The sequence below is a fragment of the Acomys minous genome (assembly GCF_964271855.1).
Source record: "Acomys minous genome assembly, chromosome: 10".
Taxonomy (NCBI): Eukaryota; Metazoa; Chordata; class Mammalia; order Rodentia; family Muridae; genus Acomys; species Acomys minous.
The window spans coordinates 44,532,433-44,558,536 of record NC_140491.1 but is presented as its reverse complement, the minus strand read 5'-3'; the positions used below and the strand labels follow the sequence as shown (position 1 = coordinate 44,558,536).

The 26,104-nt window shown below is 42.6% G+C and overlaps 1 protein-coding gene across 1 annotated transcript in view; it reads left to right on the top strand.

Annotated features, from left to right (window-relative positions):
* Positions 1-2,964: 2,964 nt before the first annotated feature.
* Positions 2,965-26,104, top strand: part of ABCA13 (ATP binding cassette subfamily A member 13) — a 418,312-nt gene continuing 395,172 nt past the window's right edge. The window contains exon 1 of the mRNA XM_084798070.1: positions 2,965-3,190. Coding sequence (XP_084654196.1) covers positions 3,122-3,190 — 69 coding nt within the window. The 5' untranslated portion in view covers positions 2,965-3,121. The remainder of the gene's footprint in view (positions 3,191-26,104) is intronic.

Below are 26,104 nucleotides of genomic sequence, written 5' to 3'. Positions count from 1 at the left end.
AAAGAGTGAACAATGACTAAAAAGCATCAGGGCTCTGAGAGTGGTAATGGAAGCATTGATGAGGCTGGGGGCATCGAGCATTTCACCTGTGATGTATGTTCTTTGTTAGTGGATGAAGTCTCTCTCACTCTAGTAGAAGTGGCATCTCCCTTGACTTCTAAATGGTCTGACCCTGGGTTACTTAAAGATACTACAATGGCCTTCCTTGAGGAAGTACTACAGAAGTCCATGTTGCTTCTTCTCAGAAGCCCCCCTTCACCACCCCTGTTTTCCTCTAGACCAATAACTACTTAGATTTTATAATCTATTCAGACAGAAATCCCGACAACATGTTTGTAGATGGACATTGTGGTCACGGCATAACCAGAAAGAAGATAAACTTAAGTATATCACTAATTTCACCAATATGCGGTCCTTGAACAGACATCTTGCACTTAATCTTGTGGCTCAGAGACGGGGAGGGGCTCTCAGCAGTTGGCTGCTTATCCACTTTGAATATATTATAAATGCTAGGTCTGTCTTGGCCTATGGTATGTTAAATAAAGGAAGATATTCAAAGGTTTAAGGATATTGAAATGATGAATGGATTGTTATTTAAGCCCTACTTATGTGGGAAGGTCCAATAGAAATACCTTCTACCATCATTGTGAGAACTAAACTTGGGAGAGGAGCCCCAGTTTTTTTGTGAGCTTTATGGTTGCTGCTCTTTGTAGGCCAGTGTGAACCATAGCCACTCAGATGGGCAAACCTAAATGCTATGGGAGTAGCTGGATTTCATGGCACAGGCCAAGTGATGACACTCAGCCATCAGAGACAAGGTGAACATTGTTACGGTGCTGCAGTGACAAAATTAAAGCACACTGTATTGGAGCTAACAAATTGGTTGTCTGGAATAGAGCAATTCCTCAGGCATCTTTCATTATTACCATTCCTTGTGATTAAAGAGCATGGAAAATTACAGTCCAATCCTGGAAGGGTTGTAGCTGATGCTCTGTTCCATTAAGAACTTGCCTGTGTTTGTAGAAAAAGCTCTTTTCTTCTTGCCAGTCTTATCATGCAACATGAGAAGTAATTACATTGTAGTGTTCAAGCTAATGGATATCATAAGATGAGTATTTATTTTTTTAGAGTCTGTATGGGACATATACTTGTTTATTTCCATTCTTATCACTTCATCATGCAATATGAGATGTAGTTACGTCATCATAGACTTAAGTAATGGAATGTTGAGAAAAAAATAACTACCCTACAGCAAACTCTGTATGGGGAATGGACTAGTGTGTTTATGGTAGCACGCATAATAGTCTTGTCACATCAGATAGCATCTTGCCTTTATTTGGAAATTACATTTGGTTTAAGATGTGTTGACATGCCAAGTTGACAGAACTGGACCTCGTACTTTACCATTGGCTCTCTTGTGTTTCTCGCTTGCTACTCCCCCTAAATCTGAGGGTTTCCCCACCCCAGAAGTCTATGAGCCAATTCTGCCAACCAGTCACTTACTTTCTGTGTTTCTCTGAGAAGCTAACATTATCTTTCATGAAATCTCCCAGTAGGACGTAGTGTGTACCTCTGGCATAACACTGGTGCAGGAACATAGAAACTGGCTTCTGTGAAGTAAAACAGACTAAGTCTCATGGCTTGGGGTTTCCCTTATATTAAAGGAAACAAGCAAACTAATGAACAAACAAACATGGCAGCCACCTGTGATATATAGAAATCTAAGTGTTGTCTGCAAAGAGAGCCCTCACAATACTTTGATAACCCTGCAGGCCACTGAGGAGGCAAAGCCAAGGAAAGATGCCCTGAGGGAGTCAGGGGATCCCACTTAACATGCGCTGGGCTCCACTGTGCCATGTAAAGGCTTTTTGTCTCCTACTGACACCTATATAATAGATAATGATATGAAATTAATGTTTTTAAATGATAGAATAATTCCTTTGATGATCCCTGTGTCCTGGTTTCCTGTTGCAAAAGCTACTTATAGAACAGCCAGAGCTTGTGAAAATTGCTTTATGAAATGGAAGACCACAAAATCATGTTGCCTGATGTTGCAGCCACAGCTAGGGGCCACAGGAAGTGAGGGCCTGGGCCCTGTGGCAATGGGGCAATCGGTGGCTGTCAGCCAGCTGGCTAAAGAGGCACAAGCAGGTGGGCAAAGCATTTGCCATGGAAGCAGGAGGTCCTGAGCTCAAGTTCACAAACCCACGTGCAGACTTGGACACTGTGGCACAGACTCCTAATCCCAGCACTGGGGAGGCAGTGACAGGAGACTCCTTGAAAGGGCATTGATGGCATCAGTGGTTGACTTCTGGCCTCCAAAGGTCATGCACATGGAGAGGGAGAGGGAGAGGGAGAGGGAGAGGGAGAGGGAGAGGGAGAGGGAGAGGGAGAGGGAGAGGGAGAGGGAGAGGGAGAGGGAGCACAAGGATGCTCAGGACTCACCCTAGGTTTGCTGTGTTCTGCCATGCTTATACTTGTCTCCCATGAGCAGGTTGTTATTTGCTCTGAAAATCACCCTAGCCCTTCTGGTAGATAGGGGTTGAGGGCAGAGTATGCAGTAGGAGCAACATGAGAAGCAGGAAGTCCCGCCCCCCCCCCCCGCCCCCTCGCCCTCTTTCAACTTTTTCTTTCCCACATGTCTGCTGTGAGACTATGAAAATGCAAATATCTGGGTAAACTAGGTGCTAACTGACAATTTAGGAAAGGGGAGAAAAGCAGAGTTCAAGCACACGCTTGCATCAGGGAGGTCAGTGGAGACTGGGGGCCCTTGTCTCTCTTGCACGTGTCTCTGTGTGGGGTCTGGGAAATGCTGAGCGCATGCTCCTTGTTTACGTCCAGGAAGGGCCCCCAGGGCCTCTAAGAGCCCAACCCTCCCCAACACCACGCAACTAGAGAAAAGAGAAGATTTCTCAGCAGAGGCGGAACACCGGGGGTTCGGGGCGGGGGGGGGGGGACATTTGATGCCTGCATTATTCAAGTCACCAATAATCTCTCTCTTGCATCACTCACTTTTGTTCGAGTTGGCTAATAAGCCACATGACTCTGCTGGAGCCCGGCAGATATAAGCAGCGACCCTGCAAACTGACTTCCTGAACTGAGCAGGGGAGCAGCTGGCGGCATGGGGCATGCCTGGCACCAGTTCCAAGCCCTGCTATGGAAGAACTGGCTTTGCAGACTCCGGCACCCAGTAAGTGTCCTGGATTTCCAGAGGGCTTTGGGAGGGAGAACTGGGTAGAGATAGAGGTCTTATCTAGCTTACCCTGATTCTTGGAACGTGCAGTGCCAACATCCACAGGAGACCTGGATTGCAGGGTAATTTCCCCGTTCAAACCTCTCCTTATGGGCCAACGTTGCTGAAATCTAACAGACATTCTATTCCTGGATAGATTCTTATCAGGAAAGGGCTAAGTTAAAAATAAAGTGACAAGTGGAGCTTGAAGAAGAATTGACATTTGGGGCATTTGTTATAAGACACTGAGCGGCAAACCTTCTGGCTTAAGGGACAAGGCATCAGAAATGTTTAAAGCATAAACATAATATTGTGGATGCTGACTCGAAAGCCCCAAGGACCAAGAGCATACACGGGCTCCACACCACACAATCCTCAGTGTTAGTCTGTGACTTCCTGTCTTAGTGTTAATTCACGTATTTCTTATCAGAAGTGTACTCAATTTACAGCACCTTGGCTTTCCCAAGCAGATTGGAGTTATACAAACCAAACTTTGAGCTACCATCTCAGTTTCAAAAATCCTCTAAATGTGTGTTTTGATGAAGCATCGTCATGACGGACAGTCCTTTATCCTTGGTGCTGCTGAGTGAGCCTCAGCAGCAGTGGACCTGCCTGTCGAGACAACTGATTTTCATTTGGCTGACTCCTGCAGCGAAGGAGTCTCCCACTCTTCTCACTATAAAGCAAATATTTAAAGGAGGGGGTTCTCTGTCTCGAGTCTTGAGAGTCAGAAGAGTGTAGTTGAGAACGTTATTGTACAAAATTTTTGATATCAGAGATGAGCAAGTGAGACCCGGGCTTCTGATACCCTGTGAACATGTTGCTCTCTATCAACATGGCTTTCCCGTTATGAACAGTGGAGTTCATTAACATATAAGTTTCTGGACTGACACCTGTCTCTCCACAGAACAGTGTTACAGGGGAGGGTGGCTTCTCATAGGTACATTGTTGTTTTTTTTTTTTCCTTTTGAATAAGTGAATTTGTTAACTTCAGTAGCCTAGTGATGGAGTGATGGGTGGTACCCAGAGTCCCTCACTTCTTGATGATATCTTTGCACAGCCACCCTTGCTTTGAGGGTGGGGAAAACATCCTCAAGAGACATAGTCTGCCCCTGCGTTTATTTATTTAGTGATGGCTTATTTAAAATGAAGACCTCCATCATCCTTCAACACCTCATTTCCCTCATCAGTATTTATCTTCTATAATATGCTGAGGAGGTAATTATTTATTGATCGTTTGTGAGTCCTGTGCTACAATGTACCGTCAAGGAGAGCAGAACATTCCTCCAGCTGTTTACAATATGCATGCTTCTAGAGCAGTGCCTGGCACACGACAGGTGTCCAGAAAACCTTAGTTGAGACAGCTACGGTACCACACACCTGGAACTCCAGTGCTCCGCAAGTGAAGATAGGAGGATAAAGGAGTCCAAGGTGACCTTATGCTACAGAGTGAGTTCAAAGTCAACTTTGAGGCACTGCCTTAAAAAAAACCTGTGATCACGACAATTGTGATGGTGATACAACAACAACAACAAAAGGACAACAAAAACTCATCTTTAGTTGAATTAGTAAAAGAAGGAATAAAGTATTTGATTACTGCATTTATATAGTCTCTACTGGGGGCCCCGAGACAAGTGTGAACCAGCTCCAGGGACTATATTCGGGTCTGAGAATACCAACCAAATACGTAATTGAATATTATTATGATCCCTTTTTGGGGACCGCCTCTCACAGATGCCTGTGTCCAAATGGTTGATGTTTACTGCACGAAGTTACCTGTTGTGTCACTACTCTTCATTCTTCATACCACAGAGCTGAAAGGGCATAGGAACCCCTGTACAGTGTGCAGCTTCCTGACTGGGCTTTGTCATTGACTAGTTGACTCACGCAATTTGTCTTAGTTGGGGTGCTTGAACCGTGGGATGGCCAGGGTGGTTGTTAGTGTATTTGATATGCTCACTGCAGGACCCCTCAGATGAGGAGGAGTAGATCCTTTTTTTTTTTAAGTTTTTAATTAATTAATAAAAAGTTTTGATTAAGTATTTAATTAAATAACTCACTTCACATCCCCGTCATAGCCTCCTCCCCCCTCTCCTCCTAGTCCCATCCTCCCTCTTTTATTTTCCCTCCCCTAGTCTTCAGAAAAGGATATTCCCCTCTCTACCCACCCACCCCAGGTGCTCATGTTGCATCAGGACTGAGTTTGTTCTTTCCCCCTGTGGCCTGGCAAGACAGTTCTGTCAGAGGGAGCTGATCAAAAAGCAGGCAACAGAGTCCTTGTCAGAGACCAAGCCCTGGTCCCCAATCTAGTGGACTCACATAATCCTGAGCTGGCCATTGGTTACATCTATCAGAGGACCTAGGTCCAGTCCATGCATGGTCCTTGGTTGTTGCTTTAGACTCCACAGACACCTCTGGGCCCTGGTTAGTTGGCTCTGTTGGGTTTCTTGTGGAGCTCTTGTCACCTCTAAGTCCTATTATCCTTCCCTGCCACTTTTCCATTAGGCTCCTCATAATTCACCCAATGTTTGGTTGTGAGTCTCAGCATCTGTTTCGAACTGCTGTCGGGTGGAGCTTCTCAGAGGACAACCGGACTAGGTTCCTGTCTGTAAGCATAGCAGAGTATCGTTAATAGTGTCAGGGATCGGCTCTGTTTCCATGGGGGTGGGTCTTGGGTTGGGCCAGGCATGGGTTGGACATTGCCTCCATCTCTGCTCTGTCTGTTCTATCTTTATTCCTGCACGTCTTATAGGCAGGGTAGCTTTTGGATCAAAGTTTTTTGTGGGTGGGTTGGTGTTCTCCTCCCTTCGTTAGGAGTCTTGTCTAATCAAACAGTATTCTCCTCAGTCTCCATGGCCTGGCCGCTGCTACTAGGAATCTCAGCTAGAGGTGGAGTGATTCTTATCACAACACAGTAGGAAAGAAGCTAGTGCCTTAGCCATTTAGGACGTGAGTTGTGGGCTCTGAGAAAAGGAGAGGCTAGCAGAGCTCTAGGCTAGCAGCTTGCAGGGCCAGGAACAGGTCAGAGCAGAGCCTCAGAGGCAGTAAGATGGCAGTGTGTTCACATCTCTTAATCAATTGCAGTGGAAATATTGAGGGCAGGCCCCTCTGGGTAACTGTCTTTAAACTGACCTAGTTTTCCTAGATTCCTGCTCTCCAATGATGATGTGTAAATTCTGATTTTTATGAAAATACAGCATTGGCACAGATGGTGATAACCAATCTCCGTGAAAAAACAGTTTCAAATAAAGGTTTATTCAGTGAATAAGAAGCTGGATTTATTTATATGATCATAAAAGAAGCTTGTCTACTTAACATGCACTTAAAACTTCTCACTTCATTAGTTTGTGATTACAGATCTTTTATTTAAATTTTAAGTCCCCCCCCCCCCCCACACACACATAGCTCTAGCTATCCTGGAACTCACTATCTGCCTCAGCTTTCCAAGTGCTGAGAGACTAAAGGTGTGCACCAACACACTCTGGTCTTTTTCTTTTAAATTAAGTGTATCTGTCTGTGGATATGTACATATGAATGTGGACCTGAAGAGCGCATCAAGTCCAGAGTTGACATTCTACGTAGTTGCGAGCCAACCTTCGTGGGTGCTGGGAACTAAATTTGGGTTCTCTGGGAGAGCAATATAGGTTTTTAATGGCTGAGCCATCTTTCTAGATTCCATTGTTTCTTTAAAAAGCATTTTGTTGTATTATTTCAGAAAAAAATGAGATAATGAATAGAAAATGTTGACCTTTGTAGATAGTTAAGATTCTACTGCTCTTGAATAGTTGTTTATTATAAGTCTAATTTTGTGTTCAAAGCCACTTATTTTATTACTTTTAAGTTTTTATTTATTGCATAAGCATCATAAGGATAAGGAAACAATTTTAAATCCCACAAAATTCCATTGTGATGATTCATGTGCTTGTTTCCATGACTTATATAATATACATATTTTGATTGTTAATGTCATAGGCTTCCCTTTTCTCATTGAGCATTGAAGCCTGACATTTTAAAAGTTGATATACGGTCTTCCTGTTCAATGGCTTTATTGCATAACAATTCATTGTTGGATGCACATAACTTATTTGACTATTTCCTTGATGCATGAAGGTATATATTTTGTTTTTGTATTCAATATATATGTGTGTATATGTGTTTCGGGGGTATGTGTGTGTGTGTGTGTGTGTGTGTGTGTGTGTGTGTGTGTATCAGAGATTGACATCAGTGTCTTTTATTACTCTCCACCTTAGGTTTTGAGATAGGGTCTCAAACCTGGAGCTCTCTGATTCAGCCAGACTAGCTGGCCATCAAGCTCCAGGGATTCTACCTATGTTAGGATTACAAGTGTAAGTCACCATGTCAGCCTTGTATTTATTATTATTATTATTATCATCATCATCATTATTATTATCATTATTTATTGTTAATCACTTTACAGCCTGATCCCAGCCCCCTCTATCCTCTCCTCCTATTCCTACCCTCTCATTCTCCTCCTCCCATCCCTCCCTCTCCTTCTCAGAGAAGGAAAAGGCCCCAAGGGGTACCAACCCTTCCTGGCACATCAAGCCACAGCAGGACAAAGCAAATCCTTCCCAACTGAGGCGTGACAAGGCAGCCCAGGTAGGGGAAGGAGATTCAGAGGCAGGCAACAGAGTCAGAGACAGACTCCCATTTTTAGGGGACCCATATGTGACCAAGCTGCACGTCTGCTACATATGTGTAGGAGGTCTAGGTCCAGCCCATGCATGCTCTTCAGTTGGTGGTTCAGCCTCTGTGCCCCATGGTCCCAGGTTTTTTGACTCTGTAGGTGTTCTTGTGGTATCCTTGACCCCACTGGCTACCTCTATTCCTCATCCCACTCTTCCTCAGAACTCCCCCAGCTCATCCTATTGTTTGACTGTGGGTCTCTACTTCTGTTTCCCTCAGCAGCTGGATGAAGCATCTCAGAAGATAGTTATGCTAGGATCCTGTCTGCAAGCATAGCAGAGTATCATTAATAGTGTCAGGGGTCATTTCTCTCCCACAGGGTGGGACTCAAGTTGGGCCTGTCATTGATTTGTCATTGCCTCAATTCTACTCCATCTTAATCCCTACACTTCTTGTAGGCGAGACAAGCTTTGGGTAGAAAGTTTTATGAGTGGGTGGGTGTGCCCCTCGCTCCACTAGAAGTCCCACCTGGCTACAAGAGATGGCGGCTTCAGGCTTCTTAACCTCTGATGCTAGGTGTCTCAGCTAGGGTCACCCTCATAAACTCCCTGAAGTCTTCCCTGTGCCAGGGATGCCCACACAGGTTTCTGTTCTCTTTCCTGGTCCTTTCCCCTCCCCCTCCCCCACCACACCTCATCCTCACCCCTGGTACCCTTTTCATCCCTTCTCCCACATAGTTCCTTCCCTCCATCTACTTCATATGTCTATTTTATTTCCTCTTCTGAGTACCTTCTCTCTCTCTCTCTCTCTCTCTCTCTCTCTCTCTCTTTCTTTCTCTCTCTTTCTTTCTTCTTTCTTTTGTGGATGCTAGGGATCCAGATTCAGGTTTTAATCTTTGCACAGAAAGCACCTTTCTTGGAAATGTCTTTCTCTGATTAGCTTCTTTGAGCAGGCTTCCTAGACCTGTTGATTCTGGGCACACTGATGGAAATGCATATCGTCCTCAGGAGTGTCCATAGATAGAATCTGACCAAGCTCATCAATACTTCTATATCCAGGACCTATGAGCCAGGGTTTTATGCATGAATTTATATATTTGTTTTTTATCTATCTGAACTATACAGCAACCAAACCCAGTATTTATGACTTTAAAAATGAAGTAAGAATACTGTTATCCAAGTGGGATGGTTAATCGTGATGTCAACCTGGTAGGGTCTAGAATCAGCATGGAAATACATCTCTGGGCACATCTGTGAGAGGTAATCTAGATTAAGATAACAAAAGTGGGAAGACTCACCCTAAATGTGTGGCTCTACGGACTTGGATCTTGGCCTAAATAAGGAGAAAGTGAGAAGTGGGTCTAAACATTCATCACTCTCTACTTCCGGACGGTGGTTGCAATGTGACCAGCTGCCTCCTGTTCCCACTCTACTTTCCTTGTCACTGTGGTCTGTATCTCCCAAAACTGTAAGCCAAAACAAATGCTTTCTTAAATTTCTTTAGTCAAATGTTTTGTTATAGCAACGAGGCACGCAACTAATTCACCATTTACTTCTTCGGAGTGTTAAAATTCTTTCTCTTCCTCCTCCTCCTCCATTTAATATCCTCTCCTCTGATGTGGTCTAGAGTGGCTACCCCCTATCCCCGTTTACTATGGATGACAATTGTCCAACCTGACCCTTAATCTTTCTTGGGGTCACTGCTGTCAGATCTCCTGCATCTTGATTCCTTTTCTTAATGGTGATTGCTAACCTCTCTCCTTTTGCCCTCACTAGAGGGGATTCTGATCATTTATCAGCTAGTGAGAACTACCACAGCCGTTTGAGTTTGAGCAGTCTTGTTGAAGAATTTGGTTAGTTGTGAGAGTTGAAAGTGTCATGTGATATACATGACCCGTGTGTTGGATCTTGGATGTTCTGTAGGGGGAGGCGGCTTGGTCTCTGTAGGGGAATGCGGCATTATGACAACTTCAGGGGAAGAAGGTTATGAGCAGTTAGTAGGTCATTACAGGCATGTTGTCGAAGGGGATTGTGGAACCCTCGTCTTTTATTCTCCTTCCTTGCTTCCTAGCTTATGATTAGATGATTTTTTTTTCCTCAACAACAAATTCCTTCTATGGTGTTTTGGGTCACCATGAGCCTGAATCAATAGGGCCAACTGATTGTAGACCAGAACTCTATGACTGTGGGCCAAATTAACTTTTCTCTTTATAACAAGATTATAGCAGTTGCTTTGTTATAGTAACAGAGAGCTAACCAATACAGACTTTGTGGTTCTAAAACCTACAGTTAACTCTCAGCTCCAGGTAGCAAAGGACAAATTGTATTGGAAATGTTCTTCTGATCTGTATTCTTCAATACAGAACCCCACGGCACATACTCCAGACCCCTCTTACACATAATTCCCAGTGCTGTTGGTTTAAAAGGCCATAGTGATACCACAATATTTTTTAAAGGTACAGCCAAGAGTTATGGTGTCTTTTTCATGTTCCTTCTTCAGGCACAGCTTGCAAGAAGTCTGTGTTGATGTCAGAGTGCTAGCTTAGCATTTTCTATGCTCAATACGTGGTTGAGCTAAAAATCTGTTTTCATTAGAAAACTCCCAATGAATCCACCCCAAGCAGGCTGAACCTTATCTCATGTGTATCTTTAACTCAGAATCGTCTACTTTAGGATGTAATATTTAAAGTATTCTTAACATTAAACATTAAAAAATGTTTTCCTGCCAGGCATGGTGGTGCACACCTTTTATCCTAGCACTCAGGAGGCAGAGGCAGGTGGATTGCTGTAAGTTCGAGGCCAGCCTGATCTACAAAGCGAGTCTAGGCCAGCCAAGGCTACACAGAGAAACCCTGTTTCAACAAAACAAAACAAAACAACAAAAAACAAAAAACCCCCAACAAAACAACAACAACAAAACAAAACAAAAAACAACCCCCCCAAAAAAACCTAACAAAACAAAACAAAACAAACAAACCAAATAGAATTTCCCTTTAAAAAGGAAAAAACACTTTCAGGTTTTATTCCCTTAAACCTCCTGACATTAAATGTGTGCATATCTATATTTTTATTTTATAAAAACAAAGAATCTCATATTATTTGAGATGTTCATCCACCCCTGAGTTCTATGATGCTTGATCCTGACTTGATGTGAAGCATAACTTTCTTTTGAAAAAAAAATCGCTGACCTCAATTTCTGCATTTTTCTGAAGCTGAAGACAATCACAGCTATAAAGCCCCAAAATGGGGCAGATCGTCTCTCTTTTGGACATATCTTAGAGGCTAATTCTATTCTTGTTACTATTTTTGTGTAGTTAGAAGTTATAGTTCAATGGTTTCCTGCCAAATATATTTGCCTTAAGGGTCTGTTAGCAGACTCCAGGGGTTCATTGGTCAAGCAGCTGAACTATTAGTCAGCTTGACAGAAAAGAAATCTTGATCTTGAAAGACCACTCCTGACAAGATGCTATAGTTGTGTATCTTTGAAAATCTCAGAATACCCTTTTTATTGGAAAGAACCTCAAAGTTCAAATGTAATATTGGCAGACACTGGGTGGTGCTTCAAGTGAACTGACCTATAGTGGCTCAAATGGATAATAGCATTTAAGGGTCAACGCTGCAGTCTTAGTGCAGAAACCAATATCCTCTGGATTAGGAGTCTTGCTGTGCTCTGATGCTGCATAAGATATTTCCCATCGAGAGAGATTTTTCCGCAAGTGAACCTGCCATCTTCCTGCAGATTTAGTTAGGCTAAATCTGTGCTTGCCCATGGGGCATGTATGAGTCTGCTTAGACTGCTGTAACAAAATACTACACACAAAGTGGTGTAAAGAGAAATGTGTTGCTTCACAGCGGGAGGCTGGAAGCCCAAAGTGGAGGATGGGCAGGCTAGCATAATGTGCACGTGGCCTTTCCCGTGTCTTTTCTCATCATCCCCCCTGTGTATGGGATCATAGTTTATTCTCTTCTAGTATGGTTTTATTCTAACAAACTTTATGTCTAACAATCCCATTTCCTAGTAAAATCACTGTGGAGTGCTGGGGGTGGTGGTGGTTAAGGCCTTTACTTTAGGAGCAGCAGGGTACAAGTGCAGCCCCAGTGACAGCCTGGCTGAGGCTGAGGTTCCATCTTTACTAGCACAATCGCTGCCACAGGAGATAAAGCCCTAAATCTTGGGTGGTTTAGAACATTTCAATAGCACAATCTAGTCCCCGGGGCCACCATTCCAAATGGATAAGTGCTCTACTCAATTTATTTGGGTAAAAGGAAAGATGTTTACTGTTTAGAACTCAATTTTTCTCCAAGGAACGGTGGCATACCCAATGCATAGTGAGGTCAAGGCCAGCCTGTGTTGCATGAGGACAGTGTGTCTCAAAATTCAAACAAAAACAAAGAACAGCACTTGCTTAGGAATCGGTTTAAATCTACAATCATCATGAAGCAAACTGCAACACCCTTCCCCTCCCAGGTTTTGGGGTGTCCCAAGGGATGGAGTGGCAGAGAGGTCGGATGGTTCTTACTCTTGCTAACTTCAGGCTGACAACAGCATAAGGTTTAACGGAGAATGACCATGACTTAGAGGTCTGACTTCTGGCAGAATATCTGTTTTGTATTTGAGTGAGCAGGCTGGGTGATCTTTGCTGAATGTCCTGGGCATTTTAAGCCCCAGGACTCACATGGTGGCTGTTCTCAACTTTTCATCCAAACTCTCAGATGTCAGTTGGCTTTGCCCAGATCTCAGAATCCTCTCTTGGAAAGGCCGGGGCCGTGTGACTTGGGTACATGACCCTGCTCAAATCTTTCTGATGGCTTGTCCAGTATTATCCAGGGGTGTGTGTAGATGTTGATTAGATGATTTTTGCTTGGACCACAGTAGCTATTATGTCCATGGCCAGTCCTACTGCTGGGGTCCTGCCCCAGCATGAGGGAAAGGCTTGAAGAAGGATGGATGCAAGAGTGACGAGGAAAGAAAGGGAGGAATGAGTCAGGGATCGGGAGGAGTTACAGCCTGACTGACTGGAACTCAGAGTGCTTCTTTATTTATACAGAACTCAGTAGGCAGGGATAGATGCGTGTTGCTCGAAAACATAGGTCATACAATTTTTGTGCCCAGACACGTGTTGTTTTAACTTCATCTTGGTCATAAGTTCAGTCATCATTGATAACTGTCACAGAACAGAATTATCTCTTACAATCATTTTTTTCCTCATCAACCCCATAACCCAGCTTTTAACAATATTGAAGTTTCAAGGGCGTATTTTGTCAAAACGTGACAGCCTGTGCTCAGCCTGGGAGCTCTTGTGGTTTCAAGGGCACTAGGCAGAAAATCTCCAAGCCAGCCTGGGCAGATGGTTATGTCCCAAGAGTGTATTAACAGCCAGAGTGCAAATTGTCACTAGGCCCAGGAAAAATCTTTAGGCTAAAGTCACTGCAGTTATTATTCAATTTCTGCCATAATAGAGTGTTTCCATTTTATTTATTTGTAGAACTTGTTTATATATCTAATCTTGGTGTTCTTTGTTCCTTGGTCATATGACACCACATTGGCCCCGTATGAGTTAACTTTTTCTAAGAAAGGGAGGTCTTAATATTTTATGCTTTTGTCATTTAGCCACACCAGTCTTTGTCCATCAGTAGTAGGAAGAAGCTTTTAGTTTGATCTGCTGCCATCTTGTCTAGCCTACTGAATCTAGTTTACATTCATAAGTTTACTTTGGTTTCATTATCTGGTTCCTGAGCGAGGACCATCCAGGGCAGATGTGCCAAGAGTATCTTGGAGTCAGAGCATCATAAGGAGGTCTCTGGCATAATTATCTGAGTCACAGCCTCTAGGGCATAAGGAATATCTTCAGGTAGGGCCAGATAAAGATATATCCCTAAAAGCAGGAGGGGTAGTATGGTCAGGACATTCCTGGGGAAGCTTAGAAGCAGTACTTGGGGGAGAGGGCATAAATGATTTATAAGACAAATTTTATCAATCCAATATCCCCAAGTTGTACAAATAATAAAATCCTTCCAAGCATGAGACATGTAGAGATCAGGGCCCCAAACTGGGGGAACCTTATCACAGTGATTACATCCCTCAGCTCTGCTCTGCTTTGCTTGGCCTTTGCCAACCAGTTGTGCTGGCTCCATGACCCTCACTCTTCCCATTAGATATGGCTGTGCCAAAAGCCTAGCGATTCAATTACAGCTTGTTACCTTTCAAAACTTCTATGTTCTCTTTAGACAGTTTCTCAGATCTTCTACTTTATGTTTGCTAATATCATTAACAATCTAACAGTAAATCTAAATAGATTCTATGGAAGTCTCAATTTTTTTGCGTAGCTGTTCTCCCCAGGGAGCCACCATTAGTTCTATTAATTTTTATTGACATCAGTTTTTGTTACATATTCCGCTCTAACCTTTGGAGAGAGGCCTTTAACAGTAAGACATTTCCATGGTTGTGGTGTGCGTGTGTGTGGGTACAGAGTCAATCCAAGTTGTCCAGGTACTGGAACTTTGTCAAACAGCGGCCCCAGAACTCTTGGCTTCACCATTCCACTCTCTAGGACATACCTATAGGTGACAGAATCCACAGATGAGCATAGATGTTCTCCAGGCTCAACCCATTCTCAAGGCCCAGTCAGTCAGTCAGTCAGTCAGTCAGTCAGTCAGTCAGCCAGTCAGTCAGTCAGCCAGTCATAAGTGCCTGATGGGTACTGTTAAATGCTTATCTGCTGATAGCTCTCAGATCTTTTGGCTTTGTCTCTCAGCACCCAGCCACCCTAGAAGAGCTCCAGGGACAGGTTCTGCTGAACAAGGCCAGAGTGAGAGACATGGGGTCCCCAGAGCAGTGCGTTTGCCCTTGCGTCATTCTCATGGTTCCCGAAGTCATGGAGAAGTTGTTCATTTTCCGTAATTAAGCCCCACAGACAGTACCTCAGCCAGCTGCGTTCATATCTGGGTGCCCCGTGGTAGTCTGAAGCTCTGGCTGAGTTCTCTTTACACATTAGCAGGATAATCTGGTGCCCAAATAACAGACGAGATGACCTTTATAAAATACTTGCAGGCTGTAGTTCGCACACTCTAGTTCTTGACGCTGGAGAGGAAACTGTTGTATGACATTGTGAGGTTACTGCAGGTCATCTGGGTATGTCTCCATAACATGAAAAAAGCAGCGCAGAAATCCGGTTACTGAGAAGCAAACATGTTTTGTGGTTTTAGAGCTCAGAGTAAGTATGCATTGAGCTTGCTTGCTTTTCTCCTATTCCCAATCAAGGGATCACAGGGCCCTTTCAATTCTGATTGATCTTAATTTGCTTCAAATCCTTTGATATTGGCTTTGGTTCCCTCCCATCCCTTTTATCAAAGCACAAGTAAATACACAAACTGCTGGCCAGGAAAAAAAAATCTTTGAAGCACAGTGAGGGAATGCCTGTGGGAAGAAATGGTCTCAGGCAATTTGGGTCCCCTGTAGGTATCCTTTGGGTTCTACCCCACAGCCTGGCCAGAGGGCAAAAACCTTCCACCTTCTAAAGGAATGGAAAAGGACTGCTTTGCAAATACAAGGCCTTTAGATTCATTACTTTACCGGTTGATTGCTTGCCAGCGGAAAAAAGAAATGAAAGAGACACATCTCCTCTCTGTGACATTTTGTTGATGTTGTCACCAACTCCTTGAAGAGAAAAATGCAAAGATCATCAAAAGGTTTTATGTAGGATGGTGGGTTCTGTAGGACAGAGTGAAGACCCCTTGAATGCATGGGATTTCCTTGTTGTAATTGTGGATTTTGGCATAGACAGGGCCCATTTTCATTGTTGCATTGAGACGAGCTCTCCTCATGTAGCCCAGGCTGGCCTTACATTCATGTTTCTCCAGCCACAACTCCCCCAAAGATGGGATTGTAAGTGTGTGCGACATCTCCAGCTAGGTCTGAAGTCTGTGTGGGTTTGGCTATAGCTTTCCTATGCCAGGCACCCAAGACCATCCCAGAATACATAGGAATACTGTCTGAGTGCCTCACTAGCATGTGTTGTTCTTTAGGGTAGGGTCTGGGGCTCTGGGGACAGCTGTACCTGTGTGCAATGATGCTTACTTGTCAGGAGAGTAGCACTCTTTAGCGATGAGAAGGAAGTGACAGAAAACACTGAACACAGTCACTGCGGTAGGAAGCTGTGGCTGAGTGTGGCACAAAGGAGCTGGCGCGACAGGGCTGAGGTAGAAGCCGTGTCAGGAGCAGGACAAAAACTGTATTTTATTATGCTGAGGGTCACCACATAATGTTCACACTCTCAAATTCCTGACTACAGTCCTAAGCCTGTCTCCCCAAGGCTACTCATCTGTGTAATGTATCTTAGCTGAAGGTGAGGTCCAGTCTCTAACAGAAGTCTCTGATTTGTGGGTCAGGATCCTGGGGAGACTCTCCAGCCACAGGACAGATCAGTGGCGGCTCTCCAGGTGAGCAGAGCAGAGCATCACCCGTAGTCTCTGCTTATATACTTTCCAGTGGGCATCATGGGGTTCTAAGGACTGTGTCTGGTTATTTTGAGTGAGTGGTGTCACTGGGTTCTGGTTATTAGGAGAAGCCTTGGGTGTATTTCTAGGCTATTTTTACATGTCTAAAAGGCATGTTTTTATTGTGGTCACCACAAGCCAGTTGGGGACTGGTGCTGTCTTTGACTGAAAGCATTTCTCTCTGCTCTGGCATCTGTTACCCTCTCTTTTGTCACATTTCCCAGATCCATATGGTATCCATGCGTCTTCTCTCCAAGCTGATCATAAACTTTAACCCTGGATCCTCACAGCTCTTCATCTCGTTTCATGCACTCAGGAAGTTGAGCCTAGGGAAGGGAAGGCCCCCTGTTGACACAGACTAGGAGAAGTAGCAGGGCCTGCATGGAGACAACTGCATCTATCTGAAGCAGCGCTTGGCAGGCCCTCCTGCCTCTTCTGGTGAATAGCACTGAGGGAACTCTTAAGGAGTTTATCTGATGAAGACTAAAGTGAGTCATGTAGAACAGAATGCCCCCCAAGAAATCAGAGCCAGGAGACTCTTATAAATACGAGGGTTGAAGTTGGTTGCCTCCACACAATGAGTTATTGGGGGCCACTGGTAGCATTACCATAGCACAGCCTTGCATGTGATCTCTACCACAGCCTTGACCTATGTCTCCACAGCACACATTGGCATGCACCATCGGAGATGGAGCTGAGGTACTATTCTTTTTTTAAATTAATTTTTAAAAAATGTATGTGCATTGGTGTGATGGTGTCAGATCTTAGAGTTATAGACAGTTGTGAGCTGCCATGTGGGTACTGGGAATTGAACCTGGGTCCTTTGGAAGAGCAGGCACTGCTCTTAACCACTGAGCCATCACTCCAGCCCCTGAGGTACTATTCTTATGGGTTTTGCTGTGGACAAGCATTCTTGTTTCCAAGGGCATTTTGATATCCTAGCATGTTCCATGTAAAATACATATGTATTTCAAATATACATGTATGTCATATATATGTATATATGTATCTGTGTGGTTCTCCTTTTCCCTGGCGGGCTGTTGGCCACCAGCCCACCAAGGCAAGAAGAACAAAAGACAAGACCCAGGGCCCGGAAGGATATAAGCACGACAGAGATCGAACACTCCAGGAGCCACTTTAGGAGATTGTTCAAGTTAATCAGGGAGAACAAAAGCTATATACTTTTTGGGGAATGGGGGGTGGGATTCCAGGATAGGCATTTTTAATTGGTTGAAACCAGACACTTTAAAGATGCTTGTTTTGCACTTGTCAACACTCTCCTGTCATATGAGTGGGAACACAGTACCTAGTTATCCTATAGGTGCAGGGAGGGGAAGAGCTAGCAGGGAGCCGTGTCAAGGGCCACATATCAAATGTAGTTAGGGGTATTTATATCTAAAGGCACTCTTCAAATTGAGTCCAGTAGAGATAGCCGGAGGCCCTGCTGGGGAGAGGGAGTCCTGCACACAACGCCAAGCTCAAAATGGCTATCTGGACCAGGAGGACTGCAACCTCAAGCAGCAAGGTACTTCCAACATATATGTGGTGTGTGTGTGTGTGTGTGTGTGTGTGTGTGTGTGTGTGTGTATAGATGTATATCTATATATCTATATCTATATCATATCTATCTATCTGTCTATCTATCTATCTATCTGTCTATCTATCTATCTATCTATCTATCTATCTATCTATCTATCCATCCATCTAAGTCAGTCAGTGACTGGTGGTCTTATTCCCTTCCTATGGGTTCATCCTTCCATATGTCCACTGAACTCAGCTATGACAGGAAAGGTGTGACCCTACACATAGTACCTCACACACGCCATCTCTGACCACAGTAATGGAGGGTTTAAAATGCTTCACTGAAAATGATGTGTTTCTAATGACCTACGCTCAGTTTCTATTTTTCTATTATTATTATTATTTGCAACTATAACAATAATGAGCTACTTTTGACAGCAATCTAGAACTTGGGTCTGGAGAGATGGCTCAGCAGTAAAGAGCACTAGCTCCTCTTCCAGAGGTGCTGAGTTCAGGATCCAGCAACCACTTGGTGGCTCACAACCATCTGTAATGGGATCTGATGCCCTCTGCTGGTATTCATGAAGACAGAGCATTCATGCACATAAAGTACATAAATAAATAAATCTTTAAAAAAAATCTAGAACTTTCCCTCCTGTTTCATGATGTTGTGCCAGATCTTGAGACCCCTAAAAAGGACCAGAAAGACCTGAAATCTCTGTAATTGCAAGAGGAATCTTTAGTATTTCAGCTCAACTTGGATCGTACCCAACACCAATTTAATAGTATTAAGAAGTGACCCCAGGGGGCATTGTTCTGAGTACCTTTTATAAAACCCATTTATAAGTCCCAATGCCCCTAAAGCAGAGGGAATTCTAGTTTGGCAATCATCTATTGGTTGAGTAACATAAGGGAATCTAATGTCCAAAGGTGACAGGCTACAGAAAAAGGCACCAAAATCACCCACGGCTTAACTTTCTTTGTTCTCTTTGTTCACCACTTGCCCAGGGAAGTGTCTGTTTTCTTAGTAACCCTATCTCTGTTGGGGCCCTTAGGGTCAGTTGCTAGAACTCTATCTCTGGTGGGGCTCTTCCTTGCAGCTGTGAGCTCACATCTCCTTAAAGCTGTTTTCCTACTTTTTAAATCTGTTTTTTCAAAGGGCTTTGTGACCCTAAGATAGGTGCTGAGGCCATGTTGGTTGCAGTGGCCTTGGTTTAAAGGGCATCTGGGTGGTTTTAAAAAATGTATTTAATTAATTTATTTAGATTACATCTAAATTGTTATCCTATCCCTTATATCCTCCCATTCCTCCCTCCCTCCAGCTTTCACTCTATTCCCCTCTCCTGTGTCTGTGACTGAGGGGGACCTCCTTCCCCACTATATAATCATACGCCATCAAGTCTCATCTTGGAAGCCTGCTTATCCTTTCTCTGAATGCCATTGGGCCACCTCTCCAAGGGGGAAGTGGTCAAATATGGAGCACCAGAGTTCATGTCAGAGTCAGTCCCTGCTCTCCACACAAGTGTAGAGAATATCCTGTCCATTGGCTAGATCTGAGTAGGGGTTTGATGTTTACTGCATGTATTGTCCTTGGTTAGTGCAGTAGTTTGAGTAGACCTCCTGGGTCCAGGTCTGTCCGACATAGTGTTCTTCTTGTAGGTTTCTAGGACCCTCTGGATCCTTCTATTTCCCCATTCTCCCATACTTCTCTCACCTACAGTCCAAATAGGATGTCCTCTCACCTATCCCAATCTCCTGGTAAGTGAAGACTTTCATGGGGACATGCCTTTTGGGCTAGTGCCCAATTATAAGTGAGTATATACCACATGAGTCTTTCTGCTTCTGGGCTAACTCACTCAATATGATAATTTCTAGTTCCATCCCTTTGTCCACAAATTTTTGGATTTCCTTGTTTTTAATAGCTGAGTAGTATTCCATAGTGTAAATGTACCACTGGGTGGTTTGCTAGGGAACAGTATCATGTTAGCTCAGGAGAGAATGCACTCCCCGGTCACTCCCTGGGTCTGTCTATCTGCTCATCTCTTATATCAGGGTTTAGCCAAATTTTAAAATCTTTTAGGCATCTCATTCTCTCAATAACTAGTGTGAGCTCTTGGTCAGAGTACACACAGTTGTGATCTGGAAGTAGAGGCCTTTCTTGTCTATAGAGCATTCTTCCAGTGAGCCATGTCACCCTGGGTACATATTCCTTACTGCATCTTTCTGTCTTTTTTCAATGCATGAGGGAAGAAATTGTTTCTTGTTTTTACTTCTTTAATGCCAGGGTCTATAGCTCAATGTTTGACAGAGTCAGTGCTAAGTAAACCTTTAATGAATGTCAAAGGTCAAATGATTATTTTTCAATATAATTCTTTGTTAAAAAGGAAGGAGAAAGATTTCATTCTTCAACTTGCCCTTTTCTCAGGTTCCAACTACCATCAAGGGTTCTCTTGAGGAAGCAGCTTTGGGGTTGAGTAGGACCTCTGAGCTCTTGGGTTGTCACAGTCCCTAGCCACACAGTACCTACTGTGCTGTGCCCACAATGGAAGGTAGCATTTGATCCTGACTTTTTTTTTAATTTGAAATGTGTGAGCGCTGGATGGGCTTTTCTGAAGCAACAATGGCAAAGCCTGCAAAAACACCTCTGGAAAAGTCTCTCTTTCTAAGAGGTTGGACCTAGGAGGCCCTAAACAACCCCAAACAGACACAATAGAACTCCATGTGCACTGTAGAAGTCTTTGTTTTCAGAGTCCAGAGCAACAAACTAATTATGTGCTTTGCTTTAGCTCCTTGCTATTCTAACCTTAGGATGGCTCTCCTTCCTTCAGCCAATGAGATCTTGGGACAAGCTTCTCTTTCAAAGGAGCTCTTTTCTCTCTTAATCCATTGGCAATTTTATTTTTTATACCAAAGCATATTATCCTTTGTGTTTTCCATTGTAACCCAAACTGCATGTGTATGAGCCACTTGGAGGATTAAAAAAAATGGAGGATGTAGATGAAGTGGAGCTTGACTTGTGTGCTCTGCAGACCTAAGCTTTGTCTTGGTTTCATGTTTCCAAGGTATTAGCCAGAACAGTGAATCCCGTCCCATTGGTCATCTTGAGACTTATGAAATGCTTGGAAATGCCCCAGGATCATGGAAGGAAGTCAAGGATGGGCTTAGATTTCTTTCTCTCCAAGCGCCCTGTGAACTTGACCTTTCATTTCAGAGGTGTAGATGTAATATCTTGTACCCAAAATACCCAAGAGCCCAGGAATAATCTAGATTTCTGATATTTTCCACATTTTGGAAGATCTTTATGTACACATGAGATCCTTAGGGAAACAACTAAATATCCCATCTAAACATAAAATGTATTAATCTTTCATGGACATTTTTACACACAGTTGGAAGGGAATTTTATACAATAATAATTTTATACAGGAAACACCATTCCATGATGTGTATTTTTCCACTGATGATGTTATGAAATTGCTCTGAATTTTCTGGACTTAGGGGCATTTTGAAAAATTTCAAGTTCTTAGATTAGAGATGTTCAATTTGGCCATTCATTTTATCCTCTATGAAACAGGGGCTCCATCACCTATGTTCACTGTTCTCCCAGTTTGTAAAATGGTGTCTGACATGATATGATACCATCACCACCACCATCATCACCACAACCACCACCACCACCACCACCACCTTCTTCTTCTTCTTCTTCTTCTTCTTCTTCTTCTTCTTCTTCTTCTTCTTCTTCTTCTTCTTCTTCTTCTTCTTCCTCCCCCCTCCTCCTCTTCCTCCACCTTCCCCTCCTTCTTCCTCCTTCTTCTGTTGGTTTTTGGAGACAGGCTTTCTCTTTGTAGCCTTGGCTGTCCTGGAACTCATTGTGTACACCTGGCTGGCCTTGAATTTACAGAGATCTGCCCGCTTCTGCCCTAAAGTGCTGGGATTACAGGTATGCTTCACCACTGCTCAAGTGATACATGCTTTCTAATGAGCAAGCAAATGAATCATTTTTAAAAAAAGTTTTAGTGGACTTTCTAAAGAACACAGATGACATTTTAATGGAGCTTATTTTTTTTGTAATTTAAAGAATTTGTGTCTAAAGACATCAATAGTATACCCTCTGTTTCTTTCCACATGTTCTTTTCCCTATCCCCTCTAATTTAGTTTTTTTTTTTTTACCACATGGCAGGGACCTCCTCCATCCCTGTGTCCTAACTTAGCTCTCAGGAATACCCCAATCATATGGCTTATGAACAGCAAGTTCTTCCATTGATCTGTCAGCTTCTTTAAAAAAATTATTATTATTATTTGTATGTCAGATTTCCAGATGTGCATGGCTCTGATCCTTGGCTATCTATGCCCCTCAAAGGGAAGTTTGTCTGTTGTTAAATGGATAGTGTATTGTTTTAATTGCTATTATTTTGTATAGGGCTTTGAAATGTCAGAGGACAAATTCTTCTGACTATTGATGTAAATGATGTTGGATACTTTTGGCTTTTATTCTACTAATTACATCTGAGAAATAGCTCACTAGGTATGCCAACAGACAAACCCAAACAAACATACTTGTTGGGGTTATGTCTGACTTGCTGCCTGTTGTATGGTGTGGAGCTACAGGTTTGCATTGAGCCCAGAGGTCAGGGAGAAATTGTATCTTTGTGACAATGACATTTTTATGCATTAGCCATGCTCATTTGTTTCATATTTAAATACTCGGCTGTCTTTTAATAAAATTAGATATCATGTAAAATTACACATATTTTTAGTTTACTACATTGTTTGTTCTTTTGCTGTTCTACATTTTTTGTGGATAATTAAATATTTTTAAATGTGCTTTCTCACCGACTCTTGCTGGTGCTATATACAATTATTGCAAGGCATGTTAAATGAATCTTCTGTAAAAGTGAATTTGGAACATTTGTCCCTTATTTTTGTCAGGTGGTCAGTATTAGACTATGAGATTGCACAGGTATTTTTAGTCCTTACTCTAAGTTGCTGTAGTTTTTCATGTTGATGTTCTTTTTTTGTAGTGGTTCTCTCAGTGTCTTGTCTTAAGTCTTGCTTGGATATTAAGTGATTCACTTATTGCTTACCTGCTATATATTTTTCATCTCCTTACTCTTGACAAGCTTGCCCCTTTATGGTTTAACTTTACACATCCTAAATAGTACCTGCCAATATCTTTCGAGAACAAAGCCTGAACTCCCTGTCTTTCATATAGTTTAATCTCAGCATTGTTTGGAATCTGAGTACATGATTTGAAAGCTGCTTTAGTGTGTTCAGCAATGGGATAAGCTGGGTTTTGTTTTTCTTACAGTCCTCTTTTCTTCTATTCTTGAGATGTAATTTCTCTGCAACACTACTCTAAATCAACTAACTTTCTCTTAGCAGTCCAAAGAGATTTAACTGAATTGTGATTTCTTGCTGCTGACGAACTGAGTTGTTGGTGATCCTAGTTACCCTATTGCTGCTGTCTTTCTTGAACTGTTCTTGAGTCTCTCTCTCCATGAGTGTGGGTCTGTGTGGGTGTGCATATGTGGTTGTGGTGAATGCGGGTGTATGTGTGAGGTGTGTGTTGGTGAGTGTATGCATGTGTGAGTGTGTGAGTGTGTGTGTTGTGTATGCATGTGTATGCATGTTTCTTATTGTTTTTATTGCTGTGATAAAATACCATGACCAAAAATCAACTTAAAGGGGAAAGGATTTATTTCATTAATACTTCCAGGTAACCTCATTGATGGAAGTCAGGAAAGTAAGCCGAGGTAGAAACCTGGAGGCAAGAACTGAAGCAGAAGCTATGGAGGGATGCTGCTTACTGACTTGCTCCTCATCGCTTTCCTATCTTTCTTTCTTATACAACCTAGGACCATATAACCCGAATGACACTGCCCATAGTGGGCTGAACTTTTTTACACCAGTCATTAATCAAGACTGACTTGCTTATTATAGGTCAATGGTATAGAAGAATTTTCTCAATTGAGAGTTACTCTTCCCAAATGACTGTAGCTTGTGTCAGGTTGATAAAAAATTCCAGCCAGGACAACATATGTGGGTGTATATATGCATGTGATGTATAGGTGTGTACACATGTAGATATGGTGTGTGTGTGTAGGTGTTAGTGTTGTGTGTACACACAAGTGTCTGGTATGTACAAAAGTCTCCCTCTCAGGGTGTGTCTCTATTCTATAGAGTATTGTATTTCTACTATATGTAAATTTATATATTTTACCTGCTTGGAAAAATATTTAGGTATAATTTTAAAAAAATCACATTTTCTGCTTTTTCTCTTGAGGCAACTTTACATCTCTTTTGGAACTTGGACCTCACCAGCAATGCACAACTGTTTTCAGCCAGTAGCACAGAAAGCAGAAACGATATTATTGGATTATACATTTTGTGCCATTTTCATGTTGGTTGGATTTCACTGTCAAGCTTATACCCTTCATTGTTCATGGTTTCTATTATCTGTGTTCTATAGTCACTGAAAATACAACACACACACACACACACACACACACACACACACACACACACGAAGTTTAGCTAAGTAGTGTATATATTTTTATATAATGTATATGATTTTTAAAATTATACTTACTTTCTCTCTGAGCATTGTATACACTGGGTCAGCAAGATTGCCCAGTGAGTAGAGGTGCTTGTTACCATTCCCAGGGATCTGAGTTTGAGTCCCAGTACCTACATGGTAGAAGGAGAGAACAGACTCCTGCAAGTTCTCTGACCTCCACATGCATGCGTGTGCACAGCTCCACAAACAACAAACAAACACAGCCTTTCCAAAAGAGTTGCCATGGGTATTGGTACACTGGAATTTACATGGAATATTTCGAAGATAGGCTCAACGCTGGCTCGTGCCCAACCTTTCAATCTGCTCTTTCCATTTCTAAACGCTGCAGCTTTCTTCTTTTATTTCTTCCAATATCTTTGTTGAATATCCTGAATTTCACTAGCCACTGTTCAGGAATGGTTAATTTTCTGAAACACAGTGCAAAATTGCTCTTTTAATTTTCAGATGAAGTCTTTTATAGCTTTGAGCATTTTTGGATTCCATTCTTTTAATTCTTTACCACAGGAATGCTCATTGCTCACATTCATGGTCTTTCTTCTTTCCATTTTGATATTTTCTGCTTTAAAATACTTTTAAAAGATTGTTACCTCCAACTTTATGTGTTCAGGAATTCATGTGTAACAGGTGTCCTTTGTGTGTGTGTGTGTGTGGTTTTTAAGTCAGTTCTGCATGACTTCTTTTCTTCTTTTTCTTTCTCTCCATAAGCTTTCACTTCGTCATCTTTTTTAGGCTCTTGTTTTTGTGAAGTCACTCTTCCTTAGGTAGTGCTCACACATTCTTCTATTTATTTCCTTTGGTATTATGCTCCCTGGCTTTCTTTAGCTTGTGTTTGGCTCATCTGTTTCCCATCATTATGTTTAGGTAGCTAATGTTCTCTCTGTAATGTGCCTCATATGTTAGCAGCTTAGCTAGGGGACTGTATTTGTTCTCAACTCTTTTAAAAATGCTTTTTGTTTGATTTTCTTATATGTTCGGCCCCTGGTAACAGTCTTTATCTTTAGCCTTTTGTTTGTTTTGTTTTGTTTCGTTTTTGTAAGAGGAGGTGGGGTAGAGATGATGGCGGAGTTGAAGAGGGGCTCAGCTGAGATGAAGGAAATTTTTATTACATTAATTGGGCTCTGGGTTCTCCTGTGAGTTTTTGTTAAATATTTTATACTATGTTTACTCCATTCATTTGCGGGGAATTTCTGTCCAACTTTGGATTCGATGAACTTATTCATTTGTTGTTGTTGTTGTTGTTGTGCGTATTGTTGGGGATCAAACTTAGGGCCTAGTGCCAAGAGCTCTCCTAGTGAGCCCCAGCCTAGCCTGTCCATCTTTTGTTGGGCAGCTTTGGGGGCTTCTGTGACAGCCACATCCTTGCTGCTTGTGCTCATTTTTCATTTCAGTAGATTATTCCCTATTGCCGTTTTCCCAGCTGCTCTGCCAGAAGAAAGGAAAAGGAGTCTACTTTGGTGTGCTTCTCTTTCTCAGTGCGCAGCTGTGAAGATTCCGGAGATAAGGCATGAGTTGGCACTAATCATTTCATAGGTCTCTGTTTCGAGGATCAGACAAAGACAAGTTTCCTCCTATTTCCTCTAACTCAGTGATTCTCACCCATCTTAACTGTGTGATCCTTTAGTGTAGTTCTTC